The sequence below is a fragment of the Octopus bimaculoides genome, chromosome 4 (assembly GCF_046866305.1).
Source record: "Octopus bimaculoides isolate indiv1 chromosome 4, ASM4686630v1, whole genome shotgun sequence".
In the NCBI taxonomy this organism is placed as follows: domain Eukaryota; kingdom Metazoa; phylum Mollusca; class Cephalopoda; order Octopoda; family Octopodidae; genus Octopus; species Octopus bimaculoides.
This window is the reverse complement of record NC_142931.1, coordinates 74016162-74032767: the sequence shown is the minus strand read 5'-3', so window position 1 is coordinate 74032767 and position 16606 is coordinate 74016162. Positions and strand designations below refer to the sequence as shown.

Below are 16606 nucleotides of genomic sequence, written 5' to 3'. Positions count from 1 at the left end.
CGGGCCAGGTCCAGCCTATTATACCTACCCTACAATGTCATTCTAAAAATAAACAGTTATATCATTGAAGTCACAAAGCTGCAATATAAAGCATGATTAATTTCAAACAATGTAAATAAATAAGTATTACATTTGACAGAGTAATCTGAATGCTGAGGGGTTTAAGTTGTTGTCACTTTTGATGGTGCAGGCTCACCAGTGACTTAGTAAAATAATACATGGAAAATCTTTGACAATTAAACATAGAATTTTTTATTGTTTCAACCTCATTAAAAAATTTAAACAATTTATTTTACGTTTTGGATTCAATCCTTCAAAGTTTTTTCAATGAAAATTTAATTATTCTTACTAGACATGACATATATGGAATATATGTTATGTTGATGCATTTGTTAAATAACATTTCAGCTTATTGCCTTTAAAATAGCATGATATTTGATACTGAGGATATGTTAGTGTGTATATATACACACACATACACATACATGCATAGAGACACACATGCACTAATTTAACAAGATCCTTTGTTAAACCTTTTTTTTTTTACCTTTTTCACTTGTCTTTCATTCTTTTGTTCTCATCTTGTGCTCTTTCACTATCTCACCTACAAACACACATAATACACATGCACACACACACATGCAAACATGCAAGCACACACACACACACACACACACACTCACACACACACACACACACTCACACACACACACACACACATACACACACACACACACAGAGTTCTTTCACAAACAACATCATCAACCAAAATTATCTGGAAATAACTGAAAAATAATTACTGTCTGCAAATTGCTTAGAGTCATATCACTTTTGCTTCATCCCCATACTCTTCATGAAGACATCTAAAGTCAACATTGAAGATAAAATATCTCATTTGATTCATTACTTCTTCAACACACATAAACTTGTACTTAACAAATCATATATCACAAAGCAAAAAAGCCCACTTTCTAAAAGGAAAATCGGTGTTGTTCAGCCTCTTATCAGTCATAATCTGTCACTGTTCTCTTGGTGAAGAAACCCTCTAAATTTTAAAATGAAGGTAAAGTAAGTACCATTTTAAAGTCATTGAAAAATATTAAACAAAATCAGATTATCTCTTTTAACTGACTTGCTCCTGCACTTCCCTATATCTCCTCTTTATCATGATTACACTCATACACAGATACACACACAACCACTCAACTACTTTGTTGAAATCATGACATGATAATTAAAGACTAATATGTGTGTGTGTGTGTGTGTGTGTGTGTGTGTGTGTGTGTGTGTGTGTGTGTGCATGTATGTGCATGTGTATGCACTTATGTGCATGTATATATATATATTACACACACACACACATATGTATATATATACACATAGTAAATGATTGACAAGCACTCAAGCAAACTGAGTCCTCAACTTGTTCATTTTGCCAAAAAGTTTGCAAGGTATCAGCAGGCCTCAAGAGACACATTCATGTCCATAGAACAGGATTAACACTTTATTTTACTGAACTCTCACTTGTTGTTCATGACAAGAGAATCTACCATCATATATATAAATATATATATATATATATATATATATATATATACATAAATATATACACACATACATACATACATGCATACATGTGCATGTTATATACACATGTATGTAAATATGTAAAAGTGTTTGCATGCATCCATCTCTTTCTCTTTATCCCTGTAGACATATATAAAGAGAGAGAGAGAAACGCATGCATATATGCATATGTGTATGTGTGCATATGTATGAAGGCATGTATGTATGTATGAGCTTAACTAAGAATACGAGAGCCACCCCTTGGGTGTTTGTTCAAAAGAAAGTTTGTATAATAGAATCAGGAGCAGTCTTAGGCAGATTGGTATCAAAAGGGTTAAGGCACTATAAGACATACTTATGTTCATCTTAGAGAATAATGTATTCCTTCAGAATCTAGCATGTAATGCAGATCTTCTTTGCCCTATGCTCTGATCCCAGCAAAAACTGCATTGTGATTCTGATGCGTTGTTTTCTTTCACTGACTGAACCAGTCTTTTGAGTATGATCTTTAGCAAATCCCTATATTCATTCGAGCTTTCTTTGATACAAAACAAAAACACAGAAGATAAAAAAATGAGAACTTACTGGTTGACAAATAATCTTGTAATCCATTTGGTGATGAGCCAAGAAAGAATAGCAACTTAGGAGGCAGTTGTCTGCGATAGCAACGACAGTCAGCTGGAAACTAATTTAAGATTTTGAAGTATTAAAAACAAACACAATAAAATTTATGAACAAAAGCTTAAAAAAACATATTATATATCTGTAACTTTATATTTTAATTTTTTAACATCTGCTTGTTAATTTTCTTCTGTTTATTTTCAATATCTATAAACACACACACACACACACATGTTTAGTGTTTGCTGTCAGAAGAAAGATTACTCAATATCATAGAAGAGATTGATAATATTTTTGTTTTTGATGAGTCAGTCTCTTGCTGTATTGAGTTTCACCTGTGGGTTTACAGGCTCTTCAAACAAGTTAGGACTGGAAAAACGATGGAGATGGAATTTATGCTAGTGTTTGGATTTTGAGGATTTATCTAAGACAATTTTGTTTTGTAGTCTACATCCATACACACAAATGGATACATACACATATTCATGCACATATCATCATCATTTGACATCTCTTTATCCATGTTGGCATGAGTTGGATGACAGCATCTTGCCTCTTGCTGCGGTCTTTCATCTTCTTACACACACACTTGCATAAGAAATTGACAATTGAGTGTGTCTTCTGCTTCAGGTATTTTATGGCTGGGGACCCTTCCTATTGTCAACCATTTTACAGCATGAACTAGGTACATTTTATCCATCTACTTGCATAGGTACTCTCTACCTAGACCAGTTTTGCAGCTCTTCTAAATAGGTTAATTTCACTCCAACTTGTGGCAAGGCCTATATCTCATATGCTCCTTCTTTTCAGGCATTAAAAATAATTCTTTCTTTTCTGATGCATGCCTATTCTATCACCAACAACTTTACAATGTACACAAGGTGAATGTTTATTATACCATTAATATTATCTTTGGCATGTATGTATGAGAAGCAGAAGCATATATCATTAATTTGTGGTGGCTAGGAGTAAGGTTCACTCCATGATGTATGTAGAGGAAAGGTATTTAGATCCCTAGGAAACATACCATAACGGTCCAATAACAACAGAGCCTATTGTGAAGACCTAAAGGTGGGTAAAGACCAATGGCATGGCTGAGAGGGTGGATATATTGGCCATTGCTGCATGTCACCAGTCATATTTCTAAATTATGAGTGGTAATGTAATACCCAACTCCAGGGTAGGCCTATGGTTCATCAGTTTAGAAGTTCCTTTCTGTTTGTTTTTTTAAGCAAGGCCACCACCCATCGCCAGCTCACCAGGTCTGTCACAACTTCATGTCTGCTGTTTGTTGTTTTAGGCAAGGCCATCATCCATTACCAGCTTGCCAGGCCTGTCATAAATTTATCATTCTACTCATTCTTGGTTACTGAGTAGACTAGTGCAATGTGAAATGTTTTGCTCAAGAAAACAACACATCACCTGGTCCTGGAATCGAAACCGCAATCTTACAACCATGAGTCCAACACCCCAACTACTGAACCATATGTCTCCATGACTAGAAATGTAAATGATAAAACTAAAGCTAGTTATTTCTTATCTTGCTTGAGTCTGCTTGGTTTATATCCTTTATATTTGTATGTACAGCAAACATTTCCTAAAAATATTGGTACTACAGGTGAATTCAAGTGAAGTAAATTTGTATTAACCAAACCCTGAAATAAGTGTTGTTGTCTTGACTCACCAAAGATTTTATCATTAAGGTGTTCACCACAGTGTGGCATGATAAGATAGATATCACTAAAAAGTGGTGAAGCTGGCTGAGAAAGTAGGACATTGGTAAAAAGTTAATATAGTATTTAGAGTTCATATCCTGCAACGGATGGTACTTTTCTTTTTTCACCCCTTATAAGATACACAGTATCAATACATATATTATTGATAATACATACAAGGCAGTAATTTGGCAGAATTGTTAGCACACCAGGGAGAATGCTTAACGGAATTTTGCCATCCTCATCTTCTGAGTTCAAATTTGGCTGAGGTTGACTTCCCCTTTCATTCTTTTGAGCTTGATAAAATAGGTTGGTCACTGGAGTTGATGTAATCGATTAACCCCTCCCCCCAGGACTGCTGGTCCTGTGCCAAAATTTGAAACCAATAATACATATAAGGTGGTGGGCTACCAGAAACATCAGCACCTTGTTCTGAGTTCAAATTTCACTGAGGTCAATTTTGTCTTACATCCTTTTAGGGTCAATGAAATAAGTACTAATTGAGAACTGGGGTTAACATAATCAATTAACTCCTCAGCCAGGATTGCTGCCTGGTGCCAAAACTTTTAAACCAATAACAAATATAAGGTGGTGAACTAGCAGAAGTCATTAGCACACTGTTTTGAGTTCAAATTCCACTAAAGTTGATTTTTACCTTACATCCTTTGAGGTGTGGGGGGGGGGGAAGGGTCAATGAAATAAGTACTAGTTGAGTATTGGAGGTGGTCAATGTAATGGACTATCTCCCTTACACCAAATGTCAGGCCTTGTGCCTATAGTAGAAAGGATTATTAATATATATATAAGTAATATTGTAGGCCTGATTAAAGTAGCAGTTATATCCCACCCTTGCTCAGCCTGGATATATATAAATGTTACATCCTGTTGCCACTACTTTTTCCAACCTGATTAAGATAACAAATGCACCCTGCCAACTCCAACCTAATGGAGATGAAGATAAGAGTTACACACTGTCATACCTACACACCCTTCAAAATTATCGATCTTGTGACTACTATAAACATAGCAATAAATTTAGAGATCAAACCTGTATGATAACAATGGTGCTCACGATGATGGTGATGATGGCCATGGTGGTGATGATGTTGATGATGATGATAATGATGATGATGAAGATGATAACAAGAACGATGATGATGATGATGATGATGATAATGAATGCTGATGAGATTTCAATGATAGTGTTGTCAGTAGTTGTGGTGGGAATGATAGTGATATTGATGATAGTGATGATAATGATGATGATGATGACGATGACGACGATGACGACGATGATGATGATAAGGAGCAATGGAAAGGTCAGATCGTGCTAATCAATTAGTTGTGTCTAATTGGTTACAGAATCAGAATGTTACAAGTAGACGATGCCAAAAAGTACTCATCGTATTGATCCACCTAACGCTGCTGCTGCTCCCACCACTGCCGCCAACAACGGCAACAACAACAATAACAACAGCAATGGCACATTTTTACCATCACCTCCTCTCTGTCTCTCTTCCCTCTCCTGTCTCTTTTCAAAATGGGGTAGTCATGTATTTCCTCCACACCATTTTCTGTTCCTGTATTATACTTTAATCTCTCACCATCTGGCACAACACCATCTCCGTCAATGTAAATCCTTCCCTCAGTCGAGGTGGGGGGGTGGAGTGTCTTGCCTTGTAAGTTACTTTTTGACCTCACTGGTGCTGGTGCCACATAAAAAACACCCAGCATACTCTGTAAAATGGTTGGTGTTAAGAAGGACATTCATAGAAACCATACCGAAGCAGACAGCGGAGCCTGATGCAGTCCTATGGTTTGTCAGCTCCTGCTGAACTGTCCAAACCATGCTAGCTTGGAAAAATGGAGGTTAAATGATGGTGATAATGATGATGATGATGATGATGATAATGATGAACATTGCCTCATTTTCCCATCTGGTAGACTAGATTAGCATATTCCATCTTCTATTGTCACCCAATAGGAGACAAAAAAAAAATTAATTAATAGGTGCAGGCATGGCTGTGTGGTAAGAAGCTTGACTCCAAACCACATGGTTATGGGTTCAGTTCTACAGCATGGCATCTAGGGTGAGTGTCTTCTACTATAGCCTTGGGCTAATCAAAGCATTGTGAGTAGATTTGGTAGATGGAAACTAAAAGAAGCCTGTCATATATATATATATATATATATATATATATATATATATATATATAACATATATATATGTGTGTGTGTGTGTGTGTGTGTGTGTGTGTGTTGTCATTGTGTTTGTTCCCAATATCACTTGACAGCCAGTGTTGGTGTGTCTAATCCTTGTAACTTAGCAATTTGGCAAAAGAGACTGATAGAAAAAGTACCAGGCTTAACAAAAAGTAAGTGGGAGGTTAATTCATTCAACTAAAAAAGAAATTCTCCAAAGTGATGCCCCAGCATGGCCACAGTCTAATGCGTGAAACAAGTAAATAATAAAAGATAAAAGAGAAATGACGCTGAAGACAATAACAAGTGTAGCCAAAAGCATAAAAGAACAACAACAATAATGACAACAAACAACCCCACCCTCACCCCCACCACAACCACTATCAAAGCAAAAAGAAGCCAAAAACCGCAAAAACAACAACAGCAACAACCAGTGACTATAGCAACAACTTCTGCAACAACATGCTTGCAACTCCAACCACAAGCGTAAAAATACAAAGCAACAAAAACCAACAACAAATGTATCCAAAAAAAAAAAAAAAGCAACACAAAAATACATCAATGGCAGCAACAAAAAGGTAAACAATTAGATCATTATTAATGTGTGAAAGTAGGAAACGAAATTTATCATGGTGCTTCATAATATTAAAATTTTAATTCATATTCAGTAAATTAGATGAAAATTAATGTTTAATCATGGAAATGGCCATTGTTTTTTGTTTTTTTTAAATTATTTTTATCAAGAAAAAATCTGTAATGCTGGATGATGGCAAGATTGTGTTGGATTAATTTGGCTGTGTTTGTACATATGCACATACATCTATTTTACTGCTTATCTATTAACCTTCTAACTCACCTGTATAACAACAACAACAACAACAACAAATTTTTTGACATATGGCCAGCAATTTTGGGAGAAGGGAAAGTAGGTTACATCAACTTCAAGGTTCATCATCATTATCATCACTTAACGTCCACTTTTCATAATGGCATGGGTTGGATGGTTTGACTGAGAACTGGCAAGCCAGAAGGCTGCACCAGGCTCCAATCTGATCTGGTAAGGTTTCTACAGCTAGATGTCCTTCCTAATACCAACTGCTCTGAGAGTGTAGTTGATGCTTTTTACATGCCACTGGCATGAGGGCCAGTCAGGCGGCACTGGCATTGACCGTGCTCAAATGGTGCTTTTTATTTGCCACTAGCATGGGACCAGTCAGGCGGCACTGGCATTGATCATGTTCATATGGTACTTTTTATGTGACACTGGCATGGAAGCCAGTCAGGCAGTACTGGCATTGGCCACGATAATGATTTCATTTGACTCAACAGGTCTTTTCAAGCACAGTTTATTGCTCAATGATTGAAGGGTACTCTTAAATGGCCCGGTTCAGCTGGTACTTATTTCATTGAACCTGAAGGGATGAAAAGCAAAGTTGACCTTAGTGGAATTTGAACTCAGAATTTAAAGACAGACGAAATGCTGCTAAGCATTTCACCCAGCATGCTAACAATTCTTCTAGCTTCCTACTTTAATAATAATAATAAAAATAATAATAACAATAATAATCCTTTCTCCTAAAGACACAAGGCTTGAAATTTGTAGGGTAGGGGACTAGTTGGTTACATCAACCTCAGTGTTTTGCTGGTACTTAATTTATTGAACCCAAAAGGATGAAAAGCAAAGTTGATCTTGGCGATATTTGAACTCAGAACATAGTGATGGGTGAAATACCACTAAGCATTTCGTCCAGCATGCTAATAATAATAATACTAATAATAATAATAATAATAATAATAATAATAATCCTTCCTACTACAGGCACAAGGCCTGAAATTTGTGGGGAGGGGTAAGTCAATCACATCGACCCCAGAATTTGACTGGTACTTGATTTATCAACCCTGAAAGGATGAAAAGCAAAGTCGACTTCGATGGAATTTGAACTTAGAATGTAGCTAGAGACGAAATACTGCTAAGCATTTTGCCCAGCATGTTAACGATTCTGTCAGCTTGCTACCTTAGAAATACTAATAATAATAATAATAATAATAATAATAATAACAACAATAATAATAATAACGATAATAATAATAATAATAATAATAATAATAATAACTTTCAATACAGTAACCATAAGAGCATCACAGCAAACCACAGCACATACCCAAGGCACACAGAGCTGCGCTCGGTAGTGAAGTGAAAGCACATTGTAAAAATAAAACTACTGAATAATAATGATAATAATAATAGTAACAATAATCTATTAATACTGTGATACTGGGTCTGAAAAATTATGTTGTGTAGAGTAAAGAAAGAATAATATCAGCCAGCGATACCCAAAAAGTGACTGAAACAGTAAGAGAATTCAAGGAGAAAAAGAAGAACAACAAAATAAACAAAGAAATGAAATTACATTACCAAGTCATGCAACAAACCAAGAATGCTAAAAGTAAAGATCACTGGCCCTGGTTGACAGATAGGAACTTGATATGAGAGACAGAAATGCTAATTATAGTCACTTAGGAACAAACCCTTAGAACAAATTTGATAAAACGTAAAGATCAACAAAACTCAGTCAGACAACAAATATAGAATCTGTAGGAAAGGAGACAAAAGTATCAATCATCTTTTGCGTGAGTGCAAAATACTAACACAAAAGGAGGATAAACACAGACATGACTGTGTAGGTAAAAGCATACATTGGGATGTTGGTCAAGTGCGTGACTTCAATACAACAGAAAAATGGTGTGAACATGAAACAGAGGCTGTGACAGAAAATGTGAATTAAAAGATCTTGTGGGGTTTCTCCATAAACACTGACCATATCATTGAAGCAAGAAAACTGGCTGTGACTATAGAGGACAAAAATAAACAAACAATGTAAGATCATAGATTTTTACCATTTCCTATAACAGCAGAGTTGGTACTAAAGAAATGGAAAGAAATGAAAAATATCAGGATCTAACCAGAGAATTGAAGAGACTGTGGAAGACCAAGACAACAATTATTTCTATAGTAATTGGTGTGCTTGGCACAACACCCAAAATTCTAACCTAAAAAACTGAAAGAAATTGGAATTGAAACTTGCATCGTCAACCTGCAGAAACATACTGTCCTATAATTATGCAGGAAACTCAAGAAAATTCTTGAGATTTGAGAAGACTTGTCGCCAAACTTTAAAATAAAATACCTGCTCACCTAATTTGCATGCAGTAATGAAATGATAATGATTATAATTTGATGTGTAGCGACATATGATATGGAGGACAACTGGTGGTTCTTACAGGACAATCTGCTGAGGGCCACTGACCAAATTTGTGGCTGGCACAAACCCCCTTCTTGACCTAAGGTGATATGGTGGTGGAACAGTGTAGTTGACAAGGCCATTAGAGAAAAGAAACAGGCCTGGAAGGACTGTAAGTGTGGTAGTAGCATGGAACTGTATCAGACAGCCAGAAAGGAAGCAAAGAGACAGGTGTATTTAGCCTAGGGAAAAGTAGAAAAGAAGTTTGCCAATATACTGTGATGTGAGGACCAGAGACTTCAAGTGTTTTGTATTGCAAGACAGTGTGAGAGAAAATCATGATGTCATAGAAGAAATGTTCCACGTGGATGATGGTTCACTTGCTTTTAATGATTCTGCAAAGAAAGAAGCTTGTAAATGTCAATATGAAAGGCTGCTAAATGTAGAAAATGATTGAGGGAAGGACAGTCTGCCAAATGTAGACCCAATTAAAGATATGAAGACAGGGAAAGCCCCTGGCCCATCAGGAATCACTGCTGAGATGCTTAGCCTAGTCATTCATATAATTAATGATGAGCAGACATGTTTCTGACTTACTGGGCCTCATCAGCACACCATAGTCAGGGAAACATGGTTGGTCAGCTGTATTTTAAGATAGAGAATCTTTTTAGAGCACATCATTCAGTACATCAAAGCCTACTTGGTTCATCATAACCCATGGTATTGGTTTGAGTAGTTAATTCCTTTATATGTTTGACTGATTATCCAAATTAATGATGAAAGAAAATATTGGCTTACCAATTCTCATGCTGGTCTGTGAATTTGACTAATCCTCGAAATGAGACAGGAATTTCAGACTTAAAACTAAGGCAGCAGATGATCTCCTCAGAAGTATCTGGAGAGGTTTAAAAAAAAAAAAGAAAAAAGAACAAAAAAAAGAATAAAAGGCAAAAACATGAAAATACAAAAAAAAAAATACAAGATTACAAATCATTTAATGATAACCAGAATGAAATTCCATGTTACAGAATAGTGCTGAGCCTCTGTTCATATTTTGACAGCCAGGTTCAATACCCAGTGCCCTTATTGCAGCAACTATTTCATCTCTGCATCAGGGTGATGGTGGTGGTGGTGATGATGATGACGATGACAATGACTATGACATTGATGATGGAAATGATAATAAAAAGCACCAGTGCTGGTGCCGCATAAAAAGAACCTGAGCTCGTGCTACATAAGAAGCACCCAGTACACTCTGTAAAGTGGTTGATTTTAAGAAGGGTATTTAACTATAGCAACAATGCTAAAACAAAGAATAGGTACCTGGGCAGCTCTCCAGCTGTCCAGCTCCTCTTAAATTGTCCGACCCATGCCAGCATGGAAAATGAGCATTAAATGAGGATGTGTGCTGGTGGCATGTAAAAAGCACTATCCGAACGTGGCTGATGCCAGTGCCCCCTGACTGGCTCCTGTGCCAGTGGTGTGTAAAAAGCACTATCCGAACGTGAACAATGCCAGGGCTGCCTGACTGGCACCTGTGCCAGTGGTATGTTAAAAGCACCTACTACACTCTCGGAGTGGTTGGCGTTGGGAAGGGCATCCAGCTGTAGAAACCTTGCCAGATCAGATTAGAGCCTGGCACAGCCTTCTGGCTTGCCAGTCCTCAGTCAAACCGTCCAACCCATGCCAGCATGGAAAACGGATGTTAAACGATGATGATGATGATGATAACAATGGCAAAACCTATTTTCATCAAACTTTTCACCTCTACATGAAAATGATGAGGATAATGATGATGAGAAAATGGTGGTGGAAATAATGATGATGATGATGATACTGTTGTTGATAATGATAATGACACTGACGATGATGATGATTTATATAAAGTTGGTGAGAATGAGAATGAGAATGAGAATAATGATGATGATGTTGATGCAGGAAGAGGAAGTAAAGCAAAAAAAGAAAAAGAATTGATAGATTTAAAAAAAATATGAAATCCAAAAAAGAACATTAAAGCAATATTTTTTGCTATTTTTTAAACTATCACAGATTAAAAGCTTTTTGCATCAGTAGCAACACCACCTTCAACACCAAAAAAAGAAGAAAAAAAACAAAAAAAGAAAAAAAAAACCCAAAAAACTTTACTAACAATACCACCACCACCACCACCACCACCAACAACAACAACAACAACAACACTGACATTAAATAACATTTTGTTTTGAAATAATATAGACAACAAAAATTATTACTTCGATAATTACGGCATTTTGAATTTGTTGTTCTAATTGTTAATGTGCCTGTTATTAAACATGTCATTTATAATTTCATAATCAACCAACCAACCAATCATCCATCCATCCAGCCAATCAGTGAACCGATTAACCAATCTACCAATCAACCAACTAAACATCCACCTGTCAAAGCAAGCAAACAACCAACCATCTAATTATCCAACCAAGCAGCCTTCACACATCCATCTAACCAACCAACCAACCAACCACCCAATCAAACAATCATCCAACCAACCAACCAACCAGCCATCCATCCAACCAAACAATCATCCAACCAACTAACCAACCAACCATCCATCCAACCAAACAATCATCCATCCAACCAACCAACCAACCGACCGACCGACTGACCAACTAACCAACCGACCGACTGACCAACCAACCAACCAACCAACCAACCAACCAAACAAACAAACAACCAACCAACCATCCAACCATCCATCTAACCAACCAATCAACCAGCCAACCAACCATTTAACCAACCAACCAACCAACCAACCATCTAATCAACCAACCAGCCAACCAACCAACCAATCAACCAACCAACCCACCAACCAATCAACCAACAAATCAGCCAACCAACCATCCATCCATCCATCCATCCAACCAACCAACCATCCAACCAACCAACCAACCATCCAGCCAACCAACCAACCAACCAACAAATCAGCCAACCAACCATCCATCCATCCAACCAACCAACCAACCAACCATCCAACCAACCAACCAACCAACCAACCATCCAGCCAACCAACCAACCAACCAACCAACAAATCAGCCAACCAATCATCCATCCATCCATCCATCCAACCAGCCAACCAACCAACCAACCAACCAACAAATCAGCCAACCAATCATCCATCCATCCATCCATCCAACCAACCAACCATCCAACCAACCAACCAACCATCCAGCCAACCAACCAACCAACCAACCAGTCAACAAGCCATGTTGATAGAAGTTTACAAGCCATAAATTAACTTTAACCAAATATTTGTAATATTCATTATATTCTGTGAACCACATGATTTTGATCGAGAGACAATGATGATGATGATGATAGTGTTGGTGGTGGTAGTGATGATGACGACGACGACGATAATAATAATGATGATGATGATGATGATGATGATGCCTGGTTGCACTGCTGATTTACAGCCGTTCCTGTTCCTTAAAAAAAAAACAACAGTTTTTGTTTGTAGAATTATTACTAAATTATGACGGTAGAAACAAATATAGTTTTTCACCTTATTTATTTTGTGGATGTATATGTGTAGGTGGACGTGGGTGCATATATGTGTGTGTGTGTGTGTGTGTAATTGTTTTTTGTGTCTCTCTGCAAATAAAAAAAATTAAAAAAAAGCAAAACAAATCAAAGAGTGCCAACCTGAATTCTATCACTCTAATTACTTCTGGAATATTTTCTTCATTATTTTGTACCACAACCGCGACCATCATCTTCATCATCACCCATATCATTATCATTTTCATCCTTTCATTGTTGTGACTATACTACCATCATTCCCATCACTTTTAACACTATCATCATCATCATCATCATCATCATCATTGTCATCACTATTATTACCATTGTTATCACCATCATTAGCTATCATCATTGCTATCGTGTTTTGCATCACCGTCCTTGTTATCAGCATCATTGTTATGATCTCCCAATATCATCAATATCATTGTCATCTTTATTAAAATCTATCATCACTTTTATGATCATAATTATTATCATTCTTATCACTGGCACCACCACCACACCACTATCAATATCACCACCACCATCATTATCATCATCATCTTTATCACTACCAGAAATATTTTACTCTTTTGCGATTTTTCCTTCTCTTCTTCCTATCCCAATGTTTACTATCACCGTCATCATAATCGTCATCATCGTTGCTATTGACATTAGCCTTAGTTTATCACCCCCATCACTGTTAACAGCAACAACAATGAGCCAAATGAGAGAGAGAGTCTCTCAATGCCATTGACTGACTAGCAACAAATAGCAGCCAAATATCCCTCCTATTACACACTATATGTTTTTCCAAGAACAAAACTGAATATAACTGGCACCTAAAGAATGCCCAAGGTTACTTCAGCTAAGATATTGAGACTATAGCAGCAAACATGAGGACATCAGTCCTAAGATAATATTGGACTGGATTGCCTATGTTCAGTCTATTGTAGGATGAATATGTCCTCTCCAGCAACCATGGTCTGATATGGAGGCTGTGAATTTGAGCTTGAAATCATACTGGTTTGATGAGTCTACTCTGCCGATTGGCTTGACATGGCTTGGCAGAGGGGTGCAGTTTTTTGTTGTCTTATCCTCATCTTTGAAACGCCTAGTTTAGAATAGAGGCAGCTGATGAAGGAAAAGTTCCATAAGTGGCTCGTCTGTTTTCCTATGTGTTCGTTCTGTTGTCTGTAAACAAAGTCCGTTTTTGTGCTTTATGTTTCCGTTCCTTTTTCTGACGTCCTGTACCCGGATATGCATCTATATACACATGTAGATGTAGGTATGTACATATATGTATGTATACATGCATATGCACATATATCATTAGTATTATTAATTAAGTTAGCTACATCAACCTTGGTGCTCAAATGGTACTTATTTTATCAACCGCAAAGGGATGAAAATAAAATTAATATTAGACTTTTAATGTTTTAAGGAATGGTATAGTCAGATAACAATGATCTCAGTTTTGTAGAATCATAGGGACTTGAATATGTAGAATAACTGGTGAACAAGTTCAATCTTGCTAGGAGATTATGAATGCATAAAAAAAGTAAAAAAACAAACTATAAAGCAAAAAAAAAGCTCTACCCCCCCACACAAAAAAATCATGTTATAATGATTACAATGAAGGTTTGGTACTTACCACCGTTATCAAGAATTGTTGCTTTGAAAGGTTCAATAACTTTGTTGTCATCACAAGTGACACTAGGACATTCAACTGTCAGTTCAGGAAACCTACAACAATAAATAAATAAACAAATAAAGAAATTAATTAATTAGTAAAAAAATCATGGTAAGTAGCTTGCTTCCCAACAACATGGTTCCAAGTTCAGTCCCACTGTGTGGAACCTTCGGCAAGTGTCTTCTACTATAGCCTTGAGCTGACCAAAGACTTTGAGAGTGGATCTGTTAGATGGAAACTGAAAGATACCTGTCATATATATATATATATATATATATATATATATATATATATGTATTCTTCTATTCTTTTATTTGTTTCAGTCATTTGACTGTGGCCATGCTGGAGCACCACCTTTAGTTGAATAAATCGACCCCAGGACTTATTATTTGTATGCAGTGGGACTGAACCTGGAACCATGTGGTTGGTAAGCAAGCTACTTACCACACAGCCACTCCTGTGCCTGTATGTATGTGTTTGTGTGTGTGTGTGTGTGTATATATATATATAGTTGGAATTTACAAAAAAAGCAAAGGACGAAGACAGGTGTGTAAACAACAAATAGGTGTATTAGTTTAATGCTCAGGAGGTGAGAAAGTCTTTTATGTTTCAAGCCTACGATCTACGACAATATATGTATGTATGTATGTATGTATGTATGTATGTATGTATGTATGTATGTATGTATGTATGTATGTATATATATATATATATATATATATATATATATATATATATATATATATACACACACATACTAGACTACCTGTGACCTGTTGGGTCACCTGGAAAGTCTGAGTTTTCCAGCAACAGAGTTTTGTTTCATGGGTTTTCTTTTTCTTTTCCAGATTATTTTGCATGCTTTCAATGAATGTGACATTGAAATCATGCATAAACGGCTCCTTTCCCCAGAAAAAGAAAGATTTGGCTGCTATTTCTTGTCTGACCTGCTACCACATAACAGGTATTTTGGGTCAACTATCACAAATAGCTGTTATGTGGTAGCAGCCAAATCTTTGGAGCTGAGATACGTTGAATGCACTCCAAAAGATTTTTGTAATGGTATTCCCTTGGGGTGATCTTTCGCTTTGACTCTCAGAACTGTCATCCGGATCAGTTGGTTTTGTTTGTTAATTTCCGTAAAAAATTTTTATCTGTTCACTTTTGTTTTAGAGTGAAAGAGAGGAGAAAGTGAAAGATGTATGAACGTGTATAGGAAATGGATGTGTGTGTGTGTGTGTGAGAGAGAGAGAGAGAGAGAGAGAGAGAGAGAGAGAGAGAGAGGGAGAGAGAGAGATAGAGTGCCACTTACACATACATGAGAACACACATTCACTCACTCACTCCTCTCTCTCTCTCTCACACATACACATGCACATGTACATACAAAAAAAGATGTACACATATGTATTGATGTATGTACGTATACATAACAAACACCTTCATTCACTCTCTCTCTTTCTCTCTCTCTTTCACATACACATGTCCATTTCATATACACACGTACATACATTTTTCACTTTCTCCTCTCTTTCACTTTAAAACAAAAGTAAATGAATAAAAATGTTTTACGGAAATTAACGAACTCCGGACGACAGTTCTGAGAGTCCAAGCAGAAGATCGCCATTCACTTGAAAATAATTTAAAAAAGACATTAAAACAGTCTGTTTAAAGAAAGCTAAAATATAAATACTTACTGTACAAGCAACTTACATTTCTGAAATCACATTCAGATAAAAATATTTGTGTGTGTGTGTATGTGTCACAGCTAGTGGACCTGTGTTTGTGTTGATTGACATACCATGACATTCATTATATGTGTGTGTATTTTGTATGTGTATGTGTGTTGATGTCATGGAAGCCATGTTTTGTTTTTTGTCAAGAAATAACAAACCGAAATTGTGTTTAATTGCTTTCTTTAATAAATAGAGGTCCAAATATCACAAAAATTTGTACTGCACTGCCGAAGGTAAGTATGGAAATATATATGCAAAAAAAAATAATTAAGGTAAAATATACTATTTCTG

At 36.5% G+C, this 16606-nt stretch overlaps 1 protein-coding gene across 4 annotated transcripts in view; it reads right to left on the bottom strand.

The window, feature by feature from the left end:
• Positions 1-16606, bottom strand: part of LOC106870898 (cilia and flagella-associated protein 47) — a 192929-nt gene that overhangs the window by 94478 nt on the left and 81845 nt on the right. For all 4 annotated transcript variants that reach the window (XM_089350841.1, XM_089350840.1, XM_089350838.1 and 1 more), the window contains exons 28-30: positions 14541-14632; positions 10145-10241; positions 2152-2251 (exon numbers count right to left, since the gene is read on the bottom strand). In XM_089350841.1, coding sequence (XP_089206967.1) covers positions 2152-2251; positions 10145-10241; positions 14541-14632 — 289 coding nt within the window. The remainder of the gene's footprint in view (positions 1-2151; positions 2252-10144; positions 10242-14540; positions 14633-16606) is intronic.